This window comes from Drosophila guanche, unplaced genomic scaffold (genome assembly GCF_900245975.1).
Source record: "Drosophila guanche unplaced genomic scaffold, DGUA_6, whole genome shotgun sequence".
Lineage (NCBI taxonomy): Eukaryota > Metazoa > Arthropoda > Insecta > Diptera > Drosophilidae > Drosophila > Drosophila guanche.
The window spans coordinates 4,217,858-4,241,210 of record NW_022995752.1 but is presented as its reverse complement, the minus strand read 5'-3'; the positions used below and the strand labels follow the sequence as shown (position 1 = coordinate 4,241,210).

The 23,353-nt window shown below is 48.4% G+C and overlaps 6 protein-coding genes across 7 annotated transcripts; 4 read left to right on the top strand and 2 right to left on the bottom strand.

Annotated features, from left to right (window-relative positions):
* Positions 1–103: 103 nt before the first annotated feature.
* On the top strand, positions 104–6,021 carry LOC117588124 (phosphoribosylformylglycinamidine synthase). Of its 2 annotated transcripts, XM_034279202.1 has the most exons (4): positions 104–199; positions 588–1,686; positions 2,832–5,117; positions 5,169–6,021. In XM_034279202.1, the coding sequence occupies exons 2-4, from the start codon at positions 597–599 to the stop codon at positions 5,882–5,884; spliced, it is 4,092 nt and encodes a 1,363-aa protein (XP_034135093.1). In that variant the 5' UTR covers positions 104–199; positions 588–596; the 3' UTR covers positions 5,885–6,021. The 2 variants fall into 2 exon arrangements, with proteins under 2 accessions (XP_034135093.1, XP_034135092.1); XM_034279201.1 differs by lacking the exon at positions 104–199 and having other exon boundaries at positions 472–1,686.
* Positions 1,754–2,230, bottom strand: LOC117588128 (protein HLJ1-like). The gene has a single exon (XM_034279207.1). It carries the CDS (start codon positions 2,171–2,173, stop codon positions 1,784–1,786), a length of 390 nt encoding a protein of 129 aa, XP_034135098.1. The 5' UTR covers positions 2,174–2,230; the 3' UTR covers positions 1,754–1,783.
* On the bottom strand, positions 5,902–8,959 carry LOC117588125. Its single transcript, XM_034279203.1, has 5 exons — positions 7,234–8,959; positions 6,900–7,179; positions 6,561–6,835; positions 6,303–6,498; positions 5,902–6,247 (listed from the first exon to the last, which is right to left on the bottom strand). The coding sequence occupies exons 1-5, from the start codon at positions 8,957–8,959 to the stop codon at positions 6,040–6,042; spliced, it is 2,685 nt and encodes an 894-aa protein (XP_034135094.1). The 3' UTR covers positions 5,902–6,039.
* Positions 8,960–9,086: 127 nt separating this feature from the next.
* On the top strand, positions 9,087–9,821 carry LOC117588127 (metallo-beta-lactamase domain-containing protein 1). The gene has a single exon (XM_034279206.1). The coding sequence runs from the start codon at positions 9,111–9,113 to the stop codon at positions 9,801–9,803; it is 693 nt and encodes a 230-aa protein (XP_034135097.1). The 5' UTR covers positions 9,087–9,110; the 3' UTR covers positions 9,804–9,821.
* A 60-nt stretch (positions 9,822–9,881) lies between these two features.
* Positions 9,882–16,481, top strand: LOC117588126 (myotubularin-related protein 2). The gene is made up of 3 exons (XM_034279205.1): positions 9,882–9,922; positions 14,445–16,036; positions 16,091–16,481. Exons 2-3 carry the CDS (start codon positions 14,503–14,505, stop codon positions 16,414–16,416), a joined length of 1,860 nt encoding a protein of 619 aa, XP_034135096.1. The 5' UTR covers positions 9,882–9,922; positions 14,445–14,502; the 3' UTR covers positions 16,417–16,481.
* A 227-nt stretch (positions 16,482–16,708) lies between these two features.
* LOC117588129 (beta-1,3-glucosyltransferase) lies at positions 16,709–19,775 on the top strand. The gene is made up of 6 exons (XM_034279208.1): positions 16,709–17,284; positions 17,342–17,478; positions 17,546–17,867; positions 18,249–18,396; positions 18,795–18,948; positions 19,256–19,775. Exons 1-6 carry the CDS (start codon positions 16,883–16,885, stop codon positions 19,764–19,766), a joined length of 1,674 nt encoding a protein of 557 aa, XP_034135099.1. The 5' UTR covers positions 16,709–16,882; the 3' UTR covers positions 19,767–19,775.
* The last annotated feature ends 3,578 nt before the right edge of the window (positions 19,776–23,353 follow it).

Genomic DNA, 23,353 nt, shown 5'->3' with positions numbered 1-23,353 from the left:
TCATTTCATTTGACTCTAAGCTTTGTGCGCATTTCTGAGCAGCGAATAGCTGTTGCAAGCAACACTTAATTAACTTAACTCAAATCGCTTTCACGAATACCCCAAATGTCAGCTTAGATTACGCACGTGCGCGCGACGCTTAATTTATTGTTATTGTTGTGCTTTAATTTTGGTTAGTTAGCTAGTTTAATTGTTGCTGGTATGTATACAAGTACGATGACGGTTTGCTTTGTTGAAATTAGCCTGTTTGCGATGGAAAATATGTAGTGACGCTGTCTTATCAGCGAGCCCCCCAAGCGGCAGATGCAAAAACAAGTTGTGACTGCAGTGCATCGAATCGAATCAGCTCGGATCGGGTGCTGCTGTAACCTGATCTGGTAGCGGTGCAGCGGGGCTGCGGTGGAGTTGGAGGTGTCGGCTGCCGTTGATAACCCCCAGCGTAGGCACTGGCCTGGTTGTCAACGGCTTCGCCTCGGCAGCCCCAAGATCAGTTGCGTTTCGCAAAGCAAAGCGCACGCACGCATCAAATACATCAAAACCAAACCAATTGTAGACTGTTGCTTAATATCGATCAGGATCTCTTACAGGACTGCAACATGGTCATTCTACGCTACTACGATGTGGAGGCCTTCGACAAAGCCGAGCAGCAGAGAGTTCTGCTTCGGGTGCAGAAGGAGGATCCCAGTGTGGTTGCCGTGCAAATGGAACGCTGCTATCACCTGGAGTACACCGCTGAGTTGAACCACTCCATGCCGCTGGTTGAGCTGCTCGTCTGGCTGGTCAAGCAGCCCATGGACAGCGGAAAGAGTCTGACCAAGCAGCCCAGCTTGAAGATGGCCAAGAAGGAGCGCCAACTGCTGCTGGAGATTGGTCCCCGCTTCAACTTTTCCACGCCATATTCCACAAACTGTGTGAATATCTTCCACAATCTCGGCTACACTGAGGTGCGACGTATGGAGTCCTCGACCCGTTATTTGCTGACCTTTGGCTACGACGGGCCCAGGGAGCTGTCAAAGTACGCCCTGATGCTGGGCGATCGCATGACACACTGTCTGTACACGGCGGAGAACATTCCGAAGCAGAGCTTCGATGAGCAGCTGCCGACTGGGCAAACCGACTGGCACTTTGTCCCCGTCCTGGAGCAGGGTCGAGCCGCTCTGCAGAAGATTAACCAGGAGTTGGGGCTGGCCTTTAACGATTACGACTTGGACTACTACCAGGAACTGTTCGGCAAGACCTTGAAGCGCAATCCGACCACTGTGGAGCTGTTCGACTGCGCCCAGAGCAACAGCGAGCACTCCAGGCATTGGTTCTTTCGCGGACGCATGGTGATTGACGGCGAGGAGCAGCCAAAGTCGCTGATACGCATGATAATGGACACCCAGGAGCACACCAATCCCAACAACACAATCAAATTCAGCGACAACAGCAGCGCCATGAATGGCTTCAAGCACGACACACTGCAGCCATCGACAGTGTCATCGCCGGGACCGGTTCGCCAGGCGACCGTCCAATCGGACCTCATCTTCACAGCCGAGACACACAACATGCCCACGGCTGTGGCGCCTTTCAGTGGTGCCACCACTGGCACTGGCGGTCGCCTGCGCGACGTTCAAGGCGTGGGCCGGGGAGGTATACCCATTGCTGGCACCGCCGGCTATTGCGTGGGTGCTCTGCACATTCCGGGTGAGTCCACAATACATTAGGAACTATCACATACGGATCTTTGTTCACATTTAAGTCACATTTACACTTGAGTTTTGGTAAGAGTTTAACAGATTTATTAGTCTTCGTCGTTGTCCGAATCATTGGCATTTCCAGACCCCGAGAAGGCAAATGCACCTACAGCCGCGCCTAAAAGTACTCCACCAATGACACACAGAGTAGGGAATATATTCGATTGTGTTGTCCCTTGATCGGTACTTTGTGGCGTTCGCGTCCGAGTTCCTGCGCTTGCCTGGAAAGATCCAGATTGTCGATCATAGCGCTTTCGAGACACCCTGTCTGAGAGCACTTTGAAGGCAGCGTTAATCTTCTTGAAATGCTCGACTGACTTGGGATGATTGTTCTTGTCCGGATGGTAAATCAGAGCCATACGCTTGTACGCCTTAACGATCTCATCGTCTGTGGCTGTTTTGCCTACTCCCAAAAGCAGATAAAGGTCCTCTTCCATTTGGAAATTTATAATTGGATCTTCAAATGAAAATAAGCCACGTACGCAAATGCGTACATATATTTACATATTTACAATTAGTTAGTAGTTAGTTAGTTGCAGTTGAAGGAAATCGATCGGCAAAATACTGGATTTAGCATTTTTTTGGGGGGTTGGCAGGCGATAGTCGAAGGGTCAAGCCGATAAACGGTGCCGAAGAGCGAGGGAAGGGAAAAATAGAAGAGTATGGGGGAGGGGAGGGGAAAGGGGACCACAACGGCAAGATGGAGAAAGGCCGCCACACTTGGGAAGGAGATCTGAGGTATTCTGAGTCGCATCTCAGGTAGAGTACGTAGGACTAGACCATCGGCACCTCAGACTTGTCCACGTCTGTGTTGGAGAGCTGTTTGTCCGTTAGATGTAGAGTAAAGTTCGATGAATTGTTTTGAATTATAGTTTGTTTTTTGGGTATCTGTTCGAGATGTCCGAACAGTTGGTTTGTTGTGCGACCTGGGGGCCTGGTGTGTATAAGTAGCTCGATGAGCTATTTTTGGAATTTAATCTTGGATCACATGGTGCTTAGGTTTTTAATACTTTTTTACCGTATTTATACTTTTTGTTGAAAAATCTTACATTTCCACATCTTAAATAATTAGTCCAAAATGTCTTTTCCCTCCAGGTTATAAGCAGCCCTACGAACCTACGGCTTTCAAATATCCCCCAACGTTTGCGTCACCGCTGCAGATCCTCATAGAGGCCAGCAATGGCGCCTCCGACTATGGCAACAAGTTCGGAGAGCCTGTGATTTCTGGCTTTGCTCTGTCCTATGGTCTCAAGAATGCTGCCGACGACAGCCAGCGGGATGAGTATGTAAAGCCGATCATGTTCAGCGGCGGACTGGGCACCATGCCCGCAGCCATGCGTGAAAAGTTGCCTCCGGCGCGCGGCCAACTGTTGGCCAAGATCGGCGGTCCGGTCTATAGGATCGGTGTCGGCGGCGGTGCGGCCAGCTCGGTGGAGGTTCAGGGCTCTGGCGACGCCGAACTGGATTTCAATGCCGTGCAGCGGGGTGATGCCGAAATGGAGAATAAATTGAATCGCGTCGTGCGCGCCTGCCTGGAGATGGGCGAACGTAATCCGATTCTGGCCATACACGATCAGGGAGCCGGCGGCAATGGCAATGTGCTGAAGGAGCTGGTGGAGCCGGGCTTCGCGGGTGCCATAATATTCTCGAAGGAGTTCCAGTTGGGTGATCCCACCATTACGGCGCTGGAGCTTTGGGGCGCCGAGTACCAGGAGAATAATGCCATACTCTGCAAAGCGGAGCACCGTGGCATCTTGGAGAGGATTTGCAAACGTGAACGCTGTCCCATTAGCTTTGTGGGCGTAGTCACGGGCGATGGGCGTGTCACATTGGTTGAAGAGGCTGCCCCCAAGGACATGGAAGAGGCTCTCACAGCAGTGCGCGGCAGGCCGTCACCATTTGACCTGGAACTGAAGCATGTCCTGGGCGACATGCCCAAGCGGACATATGATCTGAGTCGTCAAGTGACACAACTGCAGGAACTGATTCTCCTCAAGGATGTACGCCTTGACGAAGCCCTGGAACGGGTGCTCAGCTTGGTGGCTGTGGGCAGCAAACGCTTCCTAACCAACAAAGTGGATCGCTGCGTCGGCGGACTGATTGCCCAGCAGCAGTGTGTGGGTCCCCTGCAGGCACCACTGGCCGACTACGGCCTCACCACAGTGTCCCACTTCAGCACGTCGGGCATCGCCACCTCCATTGGTGCACAGCCGATTAACGGATTGCTCGATCCTGCTGCCATGGCCCGCATGAGTGTTGCCGAGGCACTGAGCAATCTGGTATTTGTGAAGATCAGCGAACTAGCGGACGTCAAGTGCTCTGGCAACTGGATGTGGGCTGCAAAGTTGCCCGGCGAGGGAGCCAAGATGTACGACGCCTGCAAGGAGGTCTGCCGGATGCTCGAGGAGCTGCACATTGCCATCGATGGCGGCAAGGACTCTCTGTCCATGGCCGCCAAAGTGGGCGGCGAGACAATCAAATCTCCGGGCACTCTGGTCATATCCACCTACGCTCCGTGTCCCGATGTCAAGCTCAAAGCCACGCCCGACCTCAAGGGCCCCGCCGCGGGCAAGAGCACAGTGCTGCTGTGGATCAACATGGAGGGAAGCTTTCGCCTGGGTGGCTCTGCGCTGGCACAAGCCTACGCACAGCAGGGCAACGAGTCACCCAATCTGGTGCGCAGCGATGTGCTGGCCCAGGCCTTTGCTGTCACTCAATCGTTGCTAGGAGAAGGTCGCATCCTGGCTGGTCATGACATCAGCGATGGCGGCCTGCTCGTTTGCCTCATCGAGATGGCCATTGGCGGCCTGAGTGGCCTGGAAGTGGACATGGCCGAACCGCTGGCGAAGATTGGATTGAAATTCGACGAGGCTGTCAATAAGATCGAACGCCCTGAGCTGGCGCTGTTCTTTGCCGAGGAGTGTGGCTGGGTGCTGGAGCTCCTCGAGTCTGACTTGAAGAGCGTTCGTTCCATCTACGACGATGCGGGCGTGCCCAACTATTATCTGGGTGTAACCGAGGGCTTTGGCCTCGACTCCAGGGTGGTCATCAAAGAGGGAGCCACCTCTGATCAGCTGATACTGACTCAGCCACTGCGCCAGCTCTACAGACAGTGGGAATGCACCAGCTACGAGCTGGAGAAGCTTCAGACCAACCCCATTTGTGCCCAGGCGGAATACGACAGTCTGGACTATCGTCAGGCGCCGCAGTACAAGTGTCCCATGAATCTGAGCTCTGAGCTGGCCCTGGCACGCTCTTCCCAGAAGATTCGCGTGGCCGTCATCCGCGAGGAGGGCGTCAACAGCGAACGCGAGATGATGGCCTGTCTGCTGAAGGCAAACTTTGAGGTGCACGATGTCACCATGTCGGATCTTTTAGGAGGTGAGCAATCCATTCCATTCCCGAAGCGCATTCCTAATTGTTTTGTTGCAGGTTCCGCCACCTTGTCTCAGTATCGTGGTGTCATTTTCCCTGGCGGCTTCAGCTATGCTGATACTCTGGGATCTGCCAAGGGCTGGGCCGCCAACATACTGCACAGTCGCCTGCTGCAGCCGCAGTTCGAGGCCTTTAAGCAGCGCCAGGATGTCTTCTCCTTGGGCATTTGCAATGGCTGCCAATTGATGACACTAATTGGCTTTGTTGGCCGTCCAGTGGGCAGCTCGACAGCAGCTGGCGCAGATCCCGATGTGGCCTTGCTGCACAATCGTTCACAGCGTTTCGAGTGCCGCTGGTCTACCGTCAGGATACCAGCCAATCGCTCCATTATGCTGTCTAATATGCAGGACCTTGTGCTGGGCTGTTGGGTGGCCCACGGCGAGGGACGCTTTGCCTTCCGCTCGGACAAGCTGATTGACCAACTGCAGGCCGAGCAGCTAGTGACACTGCAGTATGTGGACGATGTTGGTACACCCACAGAACTGTATCCGATGAATCCCAATGGCAGTCCCCAGGGCATTGCTGGCCTCTGCTCTCCGGATGGTCGCCATCTGGCATTGATGCCTCATCCCGAGCGTTGCAGCACCATGTACCAGTGGCCATATGTGCCGCCCAGCTTTGAGGTGGCTGCCACCCAAGACGAGAGTCCATGGCAGCTAATGTTCAACAATGCCTACAACTGGTGTGTCCAGCAGCAGTCGAGCGATCATTAAACGCATCACAAAACACATTTCAAAATACATTCCATGTATTTCTAAACCCACGAGCACTCGCTGTATACAGAGTGTATCCAATCCACACAACTTATAACGAAATCAAATATGAACAATTATACAGAGAAGAAACAGCAGCAGTGAAAAGTCCCCGACTAATGCGAAATTTGCAGCAGACATTTAAGATAGTTTGCCTTGGCACCGGGTGCCATCATATACTTGGAGTTCCAGTCGTGCTCGTTTATGTGCAGCACCTTGTAGCCCATCATCTCCAGATGCTTCATCTTCAGCGACTGCGGACCACGCAGTGCGGTCAGATCGTTCTCGCAAAATGAGTCTAATCGCAGCAGCAATATTGCCACCCTGCAGAGAGTTCGGTATGAGGAGAGTTATAAATATGATTTCACTGTGTGCCTACTTCGTTATGCGATCCAGCATGGTGGCCTCTACGGGTGGTGCTGGCATGGGTTTCTTGTCCCGATCGAAATGTATCACAAAGTCAATCTGATAGCCATAGGGCGTGGTGTGGTTGCAGCGGAAGTACTTGTCCTCCTTGAGTAAATGCTTCAGCAAATGTTTCACATCTCTGCCAAAGGTGCTCGGCTGTTGGGACTCTACAATTGGTTGCTCCAATAAATCAAAGGATAACCTTAGTGCTAGCTATAAGTATTCTTACTCTTGCTCAACTGCGCCTCGATGTAGTTCTGTTGGAACCAGGGAACATTCGCCTCCGGCAGATCCAAGCAGACGGTGCGATTCAGCTGCATCACCAGATTGAGCACCCTCTCCGGATAGGTTGCCTTTGAGTAGCACACCTGTATCTCATCCTCGATGCGTTGAATGAACTTGACGCAGAATACCCGATTAATCAGCTCATCCGGTATGGTCTTGTAGAAGCACAGCGCCAGACAGGCCTGCACCAGCGACAGGCCACTCATCTGCTCAAAGTCCCTGGAGGGAAAGTGTTTTGTTAGAAACCAATTTGATTGAAGGCAAGTTGGGGGTTCCTTCATACCTTAGCAAAACACTGGCAGCCCTTTCTAAAGTCTCTGGTGAGGCGGGCGTGTATCCCAGATTGTACGAACAAGTCAGCACCTTCTCCACGGTATCGCCCGTGATGTGCTCGTGCTGTTCCGCAATGTAGCCAAACATGGACTCCAACAGCTCGGGCACAAAAAAATGAGAGGCATTGAAGTTGTACGCCATATCACGAACGACACGCGAGCTGAGATCTTTGCAATGGAGAGTCTTATAGAGGGATAGGGCCTGCATGTAGACCAAAGTGTTCTTCAGAGCTGTGGAGTAATAAAAATAAAATAAATCGTTTTCTGCAGACGGGTTGCACTCACTTTTCCTGTGACTAAGAGTCCGTATAATGATGCTCAGTTCACTCGCTGTGAGTGGCTCTTGCTCCGCATTGGCCAAATGACGCTCCGCACAGCCAATGAGTATGCTGTCCATGGTGGATAGCTGCATGGCCGCCAGTGGCGGTGTGTCCTGACGAAACCTTAGCTCACTGGCTATTTGCATGCTGCGACTGAGCACCAAGCAGTCCAGAATGTCAAACTGCGGAGCCATTGTCAATATTTTGCTCATAAGAATGTTGGGAAACTTCTTCCAGGACAGTTGGGTGTGGCCATAGGCTATCACAAAGGCGGCCAAGCGGCTCACCTTGCTCGGCAGCCTGCCAGCTATGTCCTGCTCGATGGCACTCATGCACATTCGACTCAACTTTCGCTCCACACCAAAGTGGCGATACGTTCCGCCCAGGTTGTTGTTGAAGTTCATGTACCGCTGACAGTGGCCCAGGAATCTGAGGTGCATCTGCTCCTCTGGGCCAGAGTCCAGCTCGCGTATGACACCCGACCAGTACGTGTTGCAATAGCTGATGTTGGATATCTTCAGTGTTCGCAGCACACTGAAGAAGTGGCTGCTCGCTTGGGGCAGCTGCCAAGCGGCGTTCGAGTAGAGCAGTTGGTGAAACATTTTCAAGTACTTTTCCCTTTGCAGCGGCTCGCCAAAGGGCACGGCACAGGCGAGTGCGTCTGGTGTGCACTCATCCGCCAGTAGTTTCTCTGTGGCCTCCTTTAGTGGCTGCATCAGTTCCGCGGGCTCCTGGTGATGCAGAAACGCACGACAAATGCTCTTTATATCGACGGTCTCCAACTGGTGCAGGCATGGCCGCAATGTCAGCAGGATTTCCCTTATCAATTGAGTGTGCCGCTGGGACCACACGCGAATGTTAAGCATGTGCAGCAGCTTCAGTAGGGCTTTGGGTGTATCACAGCTGAGGATGCCGCGTTGCAGCAGCTCGCTCACTCTCTGCTTGTAGTCCTTGAGCAGCTCCTCGTCGATCAGCTGGTGCAGCTGGAACAGGCAAGTGGAGAGAAGCCGCACGTCCTCTTCGCTCTCGCACTGGGCTATGTGCCGCTCCAGATGCGGCAAAAAGTTGCGGCAGACGAGCGGCGTGAAGAAGTCTCGCTCCAAATTGATCCCCACCGAAAGGCGGGAGAGTGCCGTCAGGGGCACAAGGTCGTCCTGCTCTTTTGTATCGATAGCTTGTAGTGCACGGCATAGAATACCCTCCACGGTGGATTCACTATTGGATATGTGCATCTTGCGTAGGTATAGGTAGCTGCAGCTCAACTCATTGATGTCCATGTGGGCTGTATGGGGATCTATGCGCTGCAGCACTTCTTTGTGAACACGCTCCGTAAGAGCTTCTTGATGTGGCGCATCCAAGTTTAGGTAGTGCAGCCACAGCAGGGAAAGACTTTCCACCAGATGGTCTCGCTCCAAGTTGTCTGCTAGGATCATCTCTAGCAGCTCTTCGCTGTTCTTTGTCTCCCTAAGGCGCAGCATGACAGTATCCTCCGCTCCACTTCTCTCTGCTAGACTTTCCATGCGCTGGGAGTAATATTGTAGGTGGATCCGTCCTGCCGGCAGTGCCACCACTGTTTGTATAGGCGGCTTTGCCCCAATATTGACATGCCGTCGTAGCAGCTGCAGTTGACGCATTTGCAGAACATATTGCAAGTACTTCCATTGCCCACGAGGTGCGTAATTCAGGTACATGTTAAACTTCACTTGCTTTATTCAGGAATTGTTAAATAATAATGAAATTGCGACGTATAAACATGCGAAGCAAGACAATCAGCTGTTCTCAGAAATTCGGAACACCCTCTTTGGCGCACACACCTTGCAGTTTTTTACGGGACATGGAGAAATGTCGGCACCAACGAAAAACAAGGTAATTGTGCTCCAGCCAGGCTACTCCCGTGAGGATGAACATGATGCGACTGCCATGAGGGCAAACTGCACCTGTACGCTGGTTCGCTGCAGAGACGGCCTTAATATCATCGTCGACACCATGACAGCTTGGGATGGCGACCTGTTGCGTTCTCTACTGCGGCACCAAGGTCTGGAAGTCGAGGACATACATGTCGTCGTCTGTACCCACGGACACTCGGATCACATTGGATGCAATTATCTGTTTCAATCGGCTCGAATGCATATGGTTGGAGCCTGTGCCTCCAATCGCGACTTATACTTGGACCATTTAACCAGCGACGACGAAAACGAGGAACTGGCATTGGATACAAATGGCGAGGTTGTGGTCAAGCGGACGCCCGGGCACACGCTTAGCTGTGTTTCTGTCATCGTGCAAAACACACAGTTTGGCGGCGGCCCGGTGGGTATTGCTGGAGATCTCTTCGAGCGCCGTGAGGATGTGGAGGATGAACGCATTTGGCGGAATGCCGGTAGCGAGGATGAGAGCAGTCAGCGCGTGGAGCGCAGTAAAATGGCGCTATTGTGCGATCACATTGTGCCAGGACATGGACCAATGTTTTCTTTGAACACGGAAATGCGCCTTAAGTTAAAACAATTCGCTGAATTGCAGAAAGTAAATAATAAATAATAGTTGTAATGGCCACCACCTCTAGCTCACACGTCTTGCAGCTATAAATATCGATAGTGTCAACGATAGTTGGCAGCCCTAGTGACCCATCGCTATTGCAATACATTTAGACTCAAAAGTTCGTTGGAGAGGATTGCCCTGACGGTTTAGACACAGGAGAGAATTTCCCTGGGAGAACTTCCCGTAGGATTAAAATTTACCCGGCGCCACTGGAATTTTTGTGATGTATTTACCTGTTGTCGACACCTTAGTTTTTGGTACAAATTTCGCACCATGAAAGCTGTTTTGCTTTGTTAAGGGAGTTCTGAAAGCTCTTTTCCTTTGCGAAGGGACTATGAACAGCTAATGGGAACAACTAAATATAAAATAAAATATATGAATATTGGGCTATAGACAATGTATGGTTCATGGTATATATTTATTTATGTATTTTCAATTAAGAATGTGCAATGTGATGTTTGTTGGGATTTTAACGCCAGAAACACTTGCTTTGGGGACAATGTCACCAATGCCAAGGGTAGATTCCTAGAGAACTACATGCGTAACTCCGGTTATAATTGTTTGAACGATGGAAAGTGCACCTTTAGACGTCACATCTACAGTCAAAGTGGCTCAGTGTTGGATTTGTCCTTCTCAAACTGCAGCGATAATGTCACCTGGAGCTGCAATTCAATTTTTGTTGGAGGCAGCCACCATCATCCTATTTCCATAGAAATTCCGGAGTGCAAAGAGAAGCCCAAGTTCTTCCTTGCTAAAAATAGACTGCTGCGAAGGCTAACAGGTGCTCCATCAGGAGACATTTCAAACATCACAGAAAGCTTCACATACAACATTAGGGCCTCCACCTACTCCTTGAGCAACCATAGATGCCCCAAGACTTGGTGGAATCCAGAATTGCAACTGTTTTACTCCAAATATACCGAAGCCCAGATCCAGGCACAAAGAGCTCCAAGTCTGACAAACTACATAAAAGCTGTTAAACTGAAAGTAGAATGGAAGAAGGCAGTAATACTTGCGAAAATAAACGCTTAAGCCTTAAGCCTGGCTTTTCTTGAGAAACATTAAGTCCTTTAACGATCCCGTAAATTCCAGCTTTAATGCAGAATGGTCCTTGCCTTACCTTGAGTCTCTTAAAAGCCAAGCCTCTGTGTTGGCGAAAGTTCATACCATCTCTGTCAGGCCAGCTTCACTCAACATCGATCCCTTTAACTTAAGCGACCTGTCTGCTGTTCTCAATAGGGGCAGAAACACTGCGGGAGGAATAGATAGAGTTACATATGACATGATAAGAGCCCTCAGGAGCCCAGCACTGAATAATCTTTCACAAGAATACAACATGTTTGTTATTTACAGAATGTAGAGTCCCTGATCAATGGCGTACAATCAAAGTCATTCCCATCCAAAAGAGGGGTAAGGATCTCCATATCTATTAAAACTATCGACCTATCTCCCTCATCTCGGTATTGGCTAAAACTCTCAATCTAATGATCAAGAGTCGCCGAGATATGTTCTTAGACGATCTTATGCCTACCAAAAGGGTAAATCAGCAGCCATGTGCATAAATGATCTCATCAATACCATGGCCTGTGAGAAGAAAAGGGGAAAATTCGTTGCACTTGTAGTAGTAGACATTGATAATGCATATAACGGCGTGAGTCTTCAAACTCTACAATGCTACTGGGATATGAACACATTCCCACGCAATATACTGACTGGATTGTCAATTTCTTTTCGTCTAGACTACTAAAACTGGGTAACTTCAGTAAAGAAATCAATGGTGGGTTGCCTCAAGGCTCCTGCCTCTCATCTCTACTTTTCAATCTGTAGACCAAAAGACTGCTTCAAATCAATGATTCACATACTTCCATTATTCAATTTGCTGATGACTTTGTCACCATCTCGACAGGTAAGAACATAAATGATGCTTGCAAAAACTTACAGGTAAAGATCAACGACTTTCACCTTCTCTGTCAAGACCTAGGCCTTAATTTCAACCCCAGCAAGTCCTCAGTTATGTTTTGCAGTAGTAAATTACCTTCTTAGGCAGGGTCATAAGTGCCAACATGTCAGACAAACTGCACATTGCAAAAATCAGGGACAAATCAGACAAAAGTGAGCTTTTGTTGCATGCTGTAACTACCATCAAAAATCCTTTATCAGATCTCAGCAGTGAAGTCTCTAAGCCTGACCTTGTATAATGATGTTATTAAACCCACTGCAAAGACTGCCTACACAGCTGTGTACCAAGAATATAGTGATCTTTTCGGCAATTACAATGAAGCCAAGAAGTACAAACATAGTCCCAAAGCCTTAATTTGTCTGTCAGTCTTTGAAAAAGTCAGGAAAAAAATCGACATCTCAAACGAAGAATGCAATGCGATATATCAAGCTAAGCTTGAAGAATGGGTGTCAGGTGGACGGAACATTCCTTCCACTGATGCATCCATCAATGGTGATAAGACAGGCATAGGTATCTTAGATTACCCTAGTAACTTTAACTAACTTTAGCACTGGGCTCTTGACTGGAGTACAAAAAACATAAAGGTCATAAATAGACTGTTAATTAGTCGAACCTATGATAACGTTTATTTACACAAAATCAAAGCTAAAAACACCAACATTTGCGAAGTTTGCAACGTTCTCGACAATGCGGAAGATGAAATCTTTTCCTGCGAACGACATGCTGTTATCAGGAAAAAATATACAATATTTCATCGCTTTAAAGATCTTAATTAGCTATTGCTCACAAAGGAGCCTGTTTTTTTAGATAATTGGCCAAATTTATTAATGAGGCTAATTTGGAGTTGTGAATCGAAACACACTGGATTTTATTCTGGTCGGGTTAACTAGGTGCCAACGGAAGTCACCTTGAGGAGCAACCTTCTGTTGTTCCTACTTTCTGAGGCAACCTTCTGTTGCAATACACACCTACACCTACACATACACATCAATCCATTTCACTACTATATATTTTGTTAAACTCTTATACGCGTCCACACTTTAAACATATTGAATCATATTGTTTAAATTGAAAGAACATTGCCCGCACTTAACAGCAATCATCGATAGCAAGACTCATCAACAAATATCGACAGAAACACCGAAAATAAAAATATCGACAGCCCCAACATCGAACTGAAGTGCTGCAAACTATTCGGGTCATAAAAGCTAAACTAGCCTTTAAAATAAGCTACAAATAAATGGAAGCTACAAAAACGCTATTTTAACAGCAGAATCTCGCAAATTATAACCATTCTGTTCCTGGGGTGATTTTAATTTCTGAAAAATTAAAATTTCTGGACATTTTTATTTATTAACAATATTTTTCCAGAATTTTTCTTTCAATTAAATGCTCTTTTGACTTATCGATCTTTTTTTTTGCCGTTCAAAAGGAAACAATACTAGAAAGTACTTAATTAAAGCATAACAATAATTGAAGATGGCAGATGTTTTGAATAAACTAAAATAACGCAAAAATATCTTGTAAAATAGCTATAATTTCCGCTACCCGCTATTTTACAGTTTAAAGCCTAGTACTCAGATCGAAAAAAGGGACCGCTAGAAACCGTATGGAACCGATAGGAAATTTTTGCGCGCCCAAGTTACTTTCTAGCGGCTGTACGTCAGGCAGTACTCAGATCGACAAAAAACAGGCCGAAATAAGGTAGAAAGTCCGAGTATTTTATGGTATTGATAGTATTTGTGTGGTATTGGTTGGTATGTTGTCAGCAGCTCGATCCCAAATATAGATCTATTTTAATTTCCGAGAGGGTACCTAGCAAATAGAGAGTAAAGTCCCAATCAAATGGAGGCTACAATGCCGCTGAAATTGAAATATAAATGACCACCGTGCTTCTAAACGAGCTTAAGGCCATCAAACAGCATAAAAGGAAAAAATTATTATAGATTAATGAACGCCAGTATCTTCATGTTGTCAAGACACAGACACTGCTGGGCTGTTAACAAAAGGTTTTGAATTGTTTTCCTTTTGGGACCAAGTACTGCTCCAAGGGGCGATGGCGACAATCTGGGCTCGACACTATCCAATGTTGAATAGGAAGGGTGCTTGGAGTTTTACAACTTAGCAACGGGCGCCAATTCTCTGTCGTATTTTCAAACTGCGGAGTATGCAAAGGGTATCGTTTCATGGGTTTCCATAAATGTACACATATTTATATGAGTTATAATACTCAAATGTATAGACAAACGACCGTTCTGGTTTCTTTCCTGCAGATATGGGTTTAATCAAAGTTGTCGGCACTTATTTCGCTGATTGTCCTCCTCCTCCGATCATGCAAGAGCCGCCAATCCCACTAAAAGCAATCTCCTGTATGGATCCATTTTGCATTCATTGTTTTATTAACCTTTTATTCAATTTTCACACATTTTCAAAAAGGTAAACAAAACAACACAGTTGCCTGAGAAGTGTAACCGCACGGAATGCGGTTTTAACCTCTGGTCACACTCTGCTGCTAGCTAAATATATTTTTCGATCTGAGTACTAGGCTTTATCCCGAATTTGACAATTAAAAAAAGCTAGATCTAGTTGGAAAATGGCTAAATTGTCAACACACAGTATCTCTTCAATGCGGACTCATCGTAGTCCAATTTCACGACAGCGATTAAATACCAAAAAAAAAAATTTCGTTTAACAAACCAAAACAAACACAAATTGTCAACTACCCGTGTCTATAGCGAAATGGATCCTTCCACAAGTCTGGCCGACAAGTTGGCCTCTAAAACGGCCAGCAGCAACTCACTGGACAGCAGTTCCAAGTCGAGTTCGCTGGGCTCCAAACACGGTGGCGGCGAAAATGGTGGACTGCGGGACACACCCTTTGCCTACTTGGACGGCGAAGAGGATCAGGATCAGAAAAACGATGTTACTTACGTCTGCCCATACCGCGGACCAGTCTTCGGAGCACTGACCATAACCAACTATCGCCTGTACTTCCGTTCGCTGCCGCTGAGGGATCAAGAGCCGCCCGTGGTGGTCGATGTGCCGTTAGGCGTGATTGCGCGAGTGGAGAAGATTGGCGGTGCCACATCGCGGGGCGAAAACTCCTACGGCATCGAGATATTCTGCAAAGATATGAGAAATCTGCGTTTCGCCCACAAGCAGCAGAATCATTCGCGCCGCACGGTGTTCGAGAAGCTGCAGGCGAATGCCTTTCCGCTCTCGTACAGCGGCCGCCTCTTCGCCTTTGCCCATGCCGCTGCGAATGCTGTGAACGGCAGCGGCGGCTGGGACGGCTGGGCAGTGTACGAGCCGCTGGCAGAGCTGCGTCGCCTGGGCGTGCCCAACGACATGTGGAGGGCGACCAAGATAAACGAAGCGTATGCTGTTTGCGACAGCTATCCGGCTGTTTGGGCGGTGCCCAAGGCTGCATCCGACGACTTTCTGCGTCGCGTGGCACAATTCCGTTCCCGCTGTCGTCTGCCAGTGCTGTCGTGGATGAACCCCCGGACTCAGGCGACCATAACACGCTGCTCCCAACCCTTGGTGGGCGTGAGTGGGAAAAGGAATGCGGACGATGAGACCTACCTGAGCTACATCATGGAGGCCAACGCTCAGTCGGACAAGCTAACGATTATGGATGCGCGTCCCAGCGCCAATGCCATTGCCAATAAGGCTAAGGGTGGCGGCTACGAGTCGGAGGATGCCTACAAGAACGTGGAGATCAATTTCCTGGACATTCACAACATTCATGTGATGCGTGAGAGTCTGCGCAAGGTGAAGGAGGCCTGTTTCCCCACCACAGACGACTCTAAATGGCAATCGGCCATCGACAACACCCTATGGCTGAAGCACATCAGATGCGTGCTGGCTGGCGCTGTCCGGATAGTTGACAAGGTGGAGACCATGAGCACTTCGGTGGTGGTGCACTGCTCCGATGGTTGGGACCGCACTGCGCAACTGACTGCCCTCTCCATGCTGCTCCTGGACCCCCACTATCGCACTGTGCGCGGCTTTGAGGTGCTCATCGAGAAGGAGTGGCTGTCGTTTGGCCACAAGTTCCAGCAGCGCGTTGGCCATGGCGACAACAAGCACTCCGATGCGGATCGCTCGCCGGTTTTCCTGCAGTTCATCGACAGTGTGTGGCAGGTGGGGCAGCAGTTCAACAACGCCTTTGAGTTCAACGAGCACTTTCTCATAACCATTGTGGATCATTTGTACTCGTGTCGCTTCGGCACGTTCCTTTGCAACACCGAAGCCGAGCGTGTGGCCGAGGGTAAGTCCCATTATGGCTTCTTATGTATGGATACTCATCTGAAACTTTTTGCAGATCTTAAGCACAAGACAACTTCACTTTGGACGCACATAAACTCCTCGTTGGATCAGTATCTGAATCCGCTATTCCCCTCGTTCACGCACGGCGCGGAGCTGGTGCTGCGGCCCATTGCCAGTGTGCGCGCCGTCCGGCTGTGGAAGGGTCTGTACTGTCGCTGGAATCCGGGTCTGTGTGCCCCACAGCATGGCTGCCAACGCACACGGGAGCTGCTCTCGAAGCAGGATCTGCTGTTCAAGCACGTGAATGAGCTGCGCCTCAAGTCGAATAATCGCAGCAACAGCATGCAGACAACGACGCGACTAGCATCGCCCATGCATTAATTAGTATTCTCCTCCTTTCTTTATTCCTTTATATAAATATTAATCGTATAAATATATAACTACTACTTATATACATATGTATATGTGTGACCCACGCGCACTATTCCAAATATAATCAAAATAGGTTTAAAGTATACCTCGAAATGACCCACTCCCCCGTGCCAACTGTTGCATTCAGCCAGACCATTTTCATTCATAAAATAAGCTGCCAGCAGGCGCCTGCGCCTTGGACTACGCACAGGCCAGTTCGGTCCGTGCTCCGTGGTCTGTGGCCTTTTGCGCCAAAAATTAAAATCACATTGCCTCAGTACGTTCTCGCACGTTCATTAATGCAGTCGTGCTTGCCGCACGGATCGGCTGATGCTCTGTTCCGATTAGTTGCTGCTAAAACATGCGAATAATAATTAAATGTTGATGCACATTCGCGTATAAGTAGTGTGGCTTTATAATTATCGCGTCGAAAACTATGCCTAGTTGGTGCCGTGCGGCGGTGGTGCTGTGGCTTTGGTGTCTTTTAAGCTGTCATGGCGGCAGAACAGAAGCTGCGACTGGTACTGGTACTGCAGAGGTGCTCGTGGTCATTGCTTGTCCGCCGCTGCCCCGGCGCTCGCTGGATGAATGTTTTGCATTGGCGGACAGTTTGCGGGAGCAGCAACAACAAATGGCGGGGGTCATCCCCGAGGATTATGTGCTCAGGTTCCACATAATGCATGAGCTATTCAATTATTGGACATTGCTGGACGCATTGCCAGGCGAGACACGTTTGCTAAATGCGCGCACGGAATGGATTATTTGGTGTCAACACAACACGCATGTGGTCTCGCTGCATGGCCTGCTCCAGCAGCTACACAACCAGGACCCAACGGAGGTGAGTAGCTGTCCTCTCTCCTCGAGGAATTGAACTATTTTAATTATTCACTTACAGGCTGCCTACTACGGGCATGCCTTGTACGACACGGAGGCCACGATTGTGCATCATTTTGCACACTACAAGAATCCCAAATGGTTTCCATATCCCCTGCTCAGTGCCGGCGTTGTTTTCACAGGTGTTTTGCTGCGCAGGTAATTCCCTTGAGAGGAGCGAGGTGGGGACGTCATCCATAACTCATAATGAAACATCCATTTACAGGCTGGCGGAACTTGTTGCTCTTAATGCCCAAAATGGCTACCGGCACAGTGAGTTTGCCATAGACGCCGCTCACGAGCTCGCCCGCTTTATATTCGACAACTTAACGCCTGTCACGGACCCCGAACTGAAGGACGACCCAGCAGCAGCAGGCGCAACCTTGGAGCGGAAAATCATTTTGAAAAGTGCCGACTACATTTGTCCCACTCCAGTTCCATGGCATACCCCCGAGACGGGCACAAGGGCACAGCCTGTGCTTCCTTGTATGCTCCATGCAAAGCCCGAGCTGTTTGCTATCGGGAATCGGGAGCGGCAGCGGCAGCGGGTGCGGCTTCAAGGGGTAAGTTTATTTATGCTGCCAGTACTGTATGCTTCCTATTGCCACCAGAGGGGAGACTGTGAGTGTGGGTGTGGATTTAACATACCATTGCCAAGAGAGCACTTTGATTTAGATAAAGCCTCCCCGATTGTGTTCGGATACTTCGATTCCCTTATTTGTTTTTTGCACCTCACTGCAGCAAGCAGTGCATTTTCTGGCTTTGTTTTCGAATTTCTTGAATTTTAAAGCACACACACGGAGGCATCCCATTGGGTGCCGAAGAACGACAATTCCCCCCCTAAGCAATTAGCATTTGAAACCTCTATGACCATAAATTCTCTATCAACATTATCTTGATTCCGCTTTCCACAGCAGGAGCAGCGGCAGCGGCAGCTGCCGGTGCACACAACAGGATCGCAAAACATCTATTTTGCAATCAAGACCTGTGCAAAATTCCATAAGGAACGTATACCAATCATCGAACGCACCTGGGCAAGCGACGCTCGGCACCGTAGATACTACAGCGATGTGGCAGGTAAGCGGCCAGGCCATGCCAGTCCAGGCCAGTCCAGGCCAGTCCGTCCGATGAGTGTCCCCCCGTTGACAATGAGAGGGCAATTAAAGCAAATGAGGATATGGGGATATGGCAGCCAACGAACACACGAATATTTACCCATACCCATACATACAAGTGTGTGCGTGGAGCATTAACAAAAACACGATGAGGCGGAGTGACAGGCAAACAAAACAATCATCCTCATGCAGGACCTGTGCTTTTCGGTCCTCATCTGGCCATCTGACTATCCCCAATGCACACCCCGAGCAATCGAACTTATTGAATATTCATTGATTTGACTTTATGTGTTCCCTCTGGTCTGCCGTCTCCTGGTTGCCACCCCACGTGCCGGGCCCTCCTGCTCTAAACCGCAACAGAAGTCGGCATACCGACAATCAGCACTGGGATACCCAATGTTCAGACTGGACATTGTGCCAAAACATTGGCAATTTTACAATTATCCCTGAAGGATATCAGCGCACACAAGGACATACGCTGGCTCGTGCTCGTCGATGATGATACGCTTCTTAGGTAAGTCGTTGCGGGGAAGCTGTTGGGTCGGGGGGGGATTATGTAGCATCTATTAACATCGAAGAACATCGAGACGTTGATTGGATACTTGATCTACTTGGAGGAGTTGTCTTTAACCACGCTTTAAATGCAGAGCATCCATCCAGTATCCTCCAGCTTGAGTCTCTGTTGGGATATTTTTATTTTCCGGCTTAATCGCTTGACGGCGCATTCAATTAAAAATATTTTTGTATTGATAAATCGCACTCATCCTTGCAACTGCAATTTCCTTTGCACTCTCACCCACACTCTTTGCAATCCCCCACAGCGTGCCCCGACTGAGCGCCCTGCTGAATGGCTACAATCACACGGAGCACATATATCTGGGGGAACGCTACGGGTATCGTTTGTATGCCCCGGATGGCTTCAACTACCACACGGGAGGCGCTGGAATTGTGCTCAGTCTACCTCTGGTGCCACTCGTCCTGCAGCACTGCAGTTGTCCGAGTGCCAACGCCCCGGATGACATGATACTGGGCTACTGCCTGCAGGCACTCGGAGTGGTGGCCTTGCCAGCCGCCGGGCTGCACCAGGCCAGGCCTCAGGACTACGCGACGGAGCTGCTGCACCTACAGCCACCCATTTCGTTTCACAAGTTCTGGAACACCCAGCCGGAGCACACGTACCGCAGATGGTTGGGCGGCTCCGCTGGCAATAACAGTGTGCCTCAGGCGACTGCCAAGGATCGAGCGCCACTTGTGCCCATGCTTGAGGAACGCCTGCAGCTGCCGGGTCTACCCACTGGCCTGGCCACGGCAGAGAAGCATTTGGATCTGTAGTCTGCTGAGGTGAGTACACCTAATTATACTAAAAAAACAATTTCACTCCAACTGGGGGGTTTCTGCTGCCGCTGACAGTTAAACAAAAGTTGCCACCCCGCACAGCAGCCTCAAAAACCAATCTACAGCCAGCCATCAAGCGGCTGCCAAGCACACGAATATTCCTATATTTTCTATAGACCGACAACAAAAAAACATAGGAAACTTGTCAGGTGTCGCGTTTTGGAAGGGGCCATGTACTGCTGTTTGTGTGGCGGTTTTCGTGTCGGTTTAATTAGTGAACATTTGTACTCAAATGCGGTTGAGCCGAGGCTTGGGGTTGGGTTGCTGGCATGCTGATTAGGCGGATTTGTACCCGTCTTTGTGTAGCTATAAATGGTATTTCCATTCGAGAATGGGGTCTGCAAAGAGATTCCCTGTTTACTCCCACAAATCACGTTCTTTTCCTTCGATATATATAAATTCTACCATCTTTCACTTGCCCATAATTTGCATTCGATTTCAATTGACTCGACACTTGTGAGTCCCAAAGCTCTCTGGCTGTGCTTCCGCTCAGCTTGGGATTTGTCACACCTTCGATGGACTTAAATCTCATTAAATGTAAATTTTGAGCGAGCCAAAGGAGCGAATCGAAACGATTCTGTGTCTGTGAATGGCTCTTGCCTTTCAGGGGCATCAACAGTTTCCGCTCGAGTGCACTTTTCGAATGGTTAGCTTAGCCCTTGGGGCGGATATTCCTTGCTCCAGCCCACTTCCACTTCCACTTCCACCTTCACTTCCTACCACGATTGAAGTACTGAGTATCTTTGAGATAAAACAAACAAAGCCGCTCCATTTAACCGGGCAGACAAGCCAGGCAGGACACAGGCCCAGAGTAGCTGCCACGCAACCCTCGGCAAGCACTTTGTAATGCACATTTTGCATCCATTATTCAGGCACTAATCAATAGTTTTCGCAAGTCTCGGGCACGTCCACACCATTTGAGGGTGCCACAGCCGTCTAAATAGGTGAAAACAATGTGACAGCCCGTTGACAGAAGTAATTGTCCTGCGGTACCTGAATTATTTAGCGACTGAGTGAAAGTTGTTGTCCGTCAGGGGCAGGTGCCACCGGAAAGACAAAAGCTGAACAACAAAAATTCGATTTGGCCAGATAATAGTGTTTAGCGGCAAGTAGCTTTAAATCTTCCTCGAATACTAAGGGACATTTAAATAATTAAATACATGTTTTGCCTGTACGTTGACTGGAGATCTCATCCGTTTATCATTAATCATTTAAGAGCTTACCGCTCCACTGACCGGAACAGGCTTGTGAGCAAATCAGATCTTGTTTCGATAACTCCCGGGCTATCTTTAAAGGCGAACAGCGAGCCAGTGAGGAGCACACTCAACCAGAAAGGCTTTCAGTAAAGGAAATTTAATGGAATGCAATTCTGTTAATTTGTACATGTGTCTGCCTGGCTGTTTATTTGCTCTGTTGCCCCCTGGCAACGCCGCAAGTTGGTTTTATCTCCTGGCTGCCTGGAAGCAGGCACGGCAAGGCACGGCACGGCACGGACTCTACTCTTGTCGCCGTGTCATCCACGTCTACGTGCTTGCTTCTCCATGCATCGCTTACTCCGTGCGTCCTAATTAGTTGTGGATTTTTCAATGAATGCCAAGCCAGACCAGAGCCAGACCATGCCCATGCCCATGCCCATGCCGAAAAATCCAAACCCAGTCCCACAGCCAGACCCAGAAACGAGCTCAAAGCCACCGCCAGCCGCATGGCGACACTGCGACAAGTTGAATTTAAAACAAAATTTAATTAACAGCCTTGCAGTTAAATAAATGCTGCATGCACACGACGATACAAGGATATCTGTCCCATATCAGCGCCACCAATCCTCGTAGTCGTCGTATTCCTCTTCTGCTTCCTGCTCCTCCTCTGAGGAACCCGCCTGCCTGGGTCCCACAAAGCTAACAACTTTCTGAGGTAAAACTTGCACTTTGGCTAGATTTCTTTGCTTCTGCTGTTTGTAGATGCGGGACAGCATGGAGGGCACTGGATCACTGTCACTCCAGCCCAGGCAAAGGTATGTGGTCATCGAGAGAACTGAGAACGATAGAGCTACGAGTAGCAGGGAAATGTTTGAAAAAGTCTGATTGGAGGGACTCACCAAGCCATCCTAAAACCACACCCAGCTGCATGTTGACCAAATCCAACTGTTGATAGTTTTCTCTTGTTCGGTGGGTTTTATATCTGAAAATGTTTTGTGGAAGGAGGATTTAAAGTAGATTCCCCTCAAAAATCTTAATGTATTTCAATTTATGGATTGTTTTATAAGGCAATAACTTTCCCTTTTTATACCCCATTAATTGTGGAAGCTAGAGGGTCCATTGTGTTCTTGGCAATGTAATAATGAAGCTATAAGCTAAATAGGTTTTAATGTTCATAATTATGTTTTCATGTCCGTGGTTTTTGGATACCAGAAAACTTTACATTTCCATTCTTCATTTTTTACCTTCTTGATACGTTATAAAACCCTTCTCATAGTTTCTTACTAGTTGACAAAATAAATTAATCCAATTTTCGGGTACCTTACAGTCGAAAGAGCGTTAATTATACCCGGTACTCGAAGAGTAAATAGGCACAAATGTATATACGTTCTTGATCAGCATCAACAGCCGTGTTTATATCTGTCTTTCTGTCCGTCCGTCCGTCCGTCCGTCCGTCCGTCCGTGTGGTTTGTTATCCAGTTTTCAAAGACTATAAAAGCTAGAGTCACCAGACTGCTGTACGCTCACACTGATACAAGTGTCTTACAAAGGGCGAAAATCTGAGGTATCCACATGTTTGAAGTGAGAAGTGATGACATGTAGATGTAGATGACATGCATATGTAGCAAAAATGTAACATTTAAAATTAAAAAAAAAAAAGAAAACCGCTTAGGTACAGATGTAATACTGAGTACCTGGTATAAAAGTTGTGACGCGTAAGACGCGTCTCAAACGTCCCTTCTCGTTTTCTTTCTATTCTATACAATTTGATTGGTTTTCTCTTTTATTAATTGGAAACTTTACAGTGTTGATTTACCATCACATTTTAATGAGTCTTTAATGATATCTTTCGGTCTTTGAACAAGTTGTGTAAGCATGGAAAAGATAGTTTTTCCTTTCTCTTGAAGCTTTTGCATACATTCTGCACTCTATACTTTATTTTAATTCAAGAAAAAAAGTGCCGAAAAAACCTTCTCCCATTATCTTGAGTGGGAAAAGCTGCCATGCAGCATTTTCTTTTGCATAAAATTACAGTTTTTCCTTTCGCACACACACACACACACAAACAGACACATAACATGGGTGTTGTGTTGCTTGTGGCTACTCGAAAGTAGATTATGCTGAACAATGTCACATCACTGAAAAAGAGATGGTCCAACCGGCGGGGCAGGGCAGGGCAGGGCAGGGCAGGGTAAGCTCTGTTAATCTGGCTTGAAACATCAAAAGTTGAACCATAAGAAAATTTAAGCAACCGCCCTCGAGCAGGGCAGTGGCTGAAAAAAAAGGAAAGAGAACGAAGCCACACAGAAAGAAATCAACCATGAGATG

Coding starts and splice junctions, on each gene's coding strand:
- LOC117588124 (XM_034279202.1), top strand. CDS start 597: ATGGTCATTCTACGCTACTACGATGTGGAGGCCTTCGACAAAGCCGAG. Junction 1,687..2,831: donor GGGTGCTCTGCACATTCCGG/GTGAGTCCACAA, acceptor TTTTCCCTCCAG/GTTATAAGCAGCCCTACGAA. Junction 5,118..5,168: donor CATGTCGGATCTTTTAGGAG/GTGAGCAATCCA, acceptor GTTTTGTTGCAG/GTTCCGCCACCTTGTCTCAG.
- LOC117588127 (XM_034279206.1), top strand. CDS start 9,111: ATGTCGGCACCAACGAAAAACAAGGTAATTGTGCTCCAGCCAGGCTAC.
- LOC117588128 (XM_034279207.1), bottom strand. CDS start 2,173: ATGGAAGAGGACCTTTATCTGCTTTTGGGAGTAGGCAAAACAGCCACA.
- LOC117588129 (XM_034279208.1), top strand. CDS start 16,883: ATGCCTAGTTGGTGCCGTGCGGCGGTGGTGCTGTGGCTTTGGTGTCTT. Junction 17,285..17,341: donor ACAACCAGGACCCAACGGAG/GTGAGTAGCTGT, acceptor ATTCACTTACAG/GCTGCCTACTACGGGCATGC. Junction 18,397..18,794: donor ATACTACAGCGATGTGGCAG/GTAAGCGGCCAG, acceptor AAACCGCAACAG/AAGTCGGCATACCGACAATC.
- LOC117588125 (XM_034279203.1), bottom strand. CDS start 8,959: ATGTACCTGAATTACGCACCTCGTGGGCAATGGAAGTACTTGCAATAT. Junction 7,180..7,233: donor GACTCTTAGTCACAGGAAAA/GTGAGTGCAACC, acceptor ATTACTCCACAG/CTCTGAAGAACACTTTGGTC. Junction 6,248..6,302: donor ATGCTGGATCGCATAACGAA/GTAGGCACACAG, acceptor AACTCTCTGCAG/GGTGGCAATATTGCTGCTGC.
- LOC117588126 (XM_034279205.1), top strand. CDS start 14,503: ATGGATCCTTCCACAAGTCTGGCCGACAAGTTGGCCTCTAAAACGGCC. Junction 16,037..16,090: donor AGCCGAGCGTGTGGCCGAGG/GTAAGTCCCATT, acceptor AACTTTTTGCAG/ATCTTAAGCACAAGACAACT.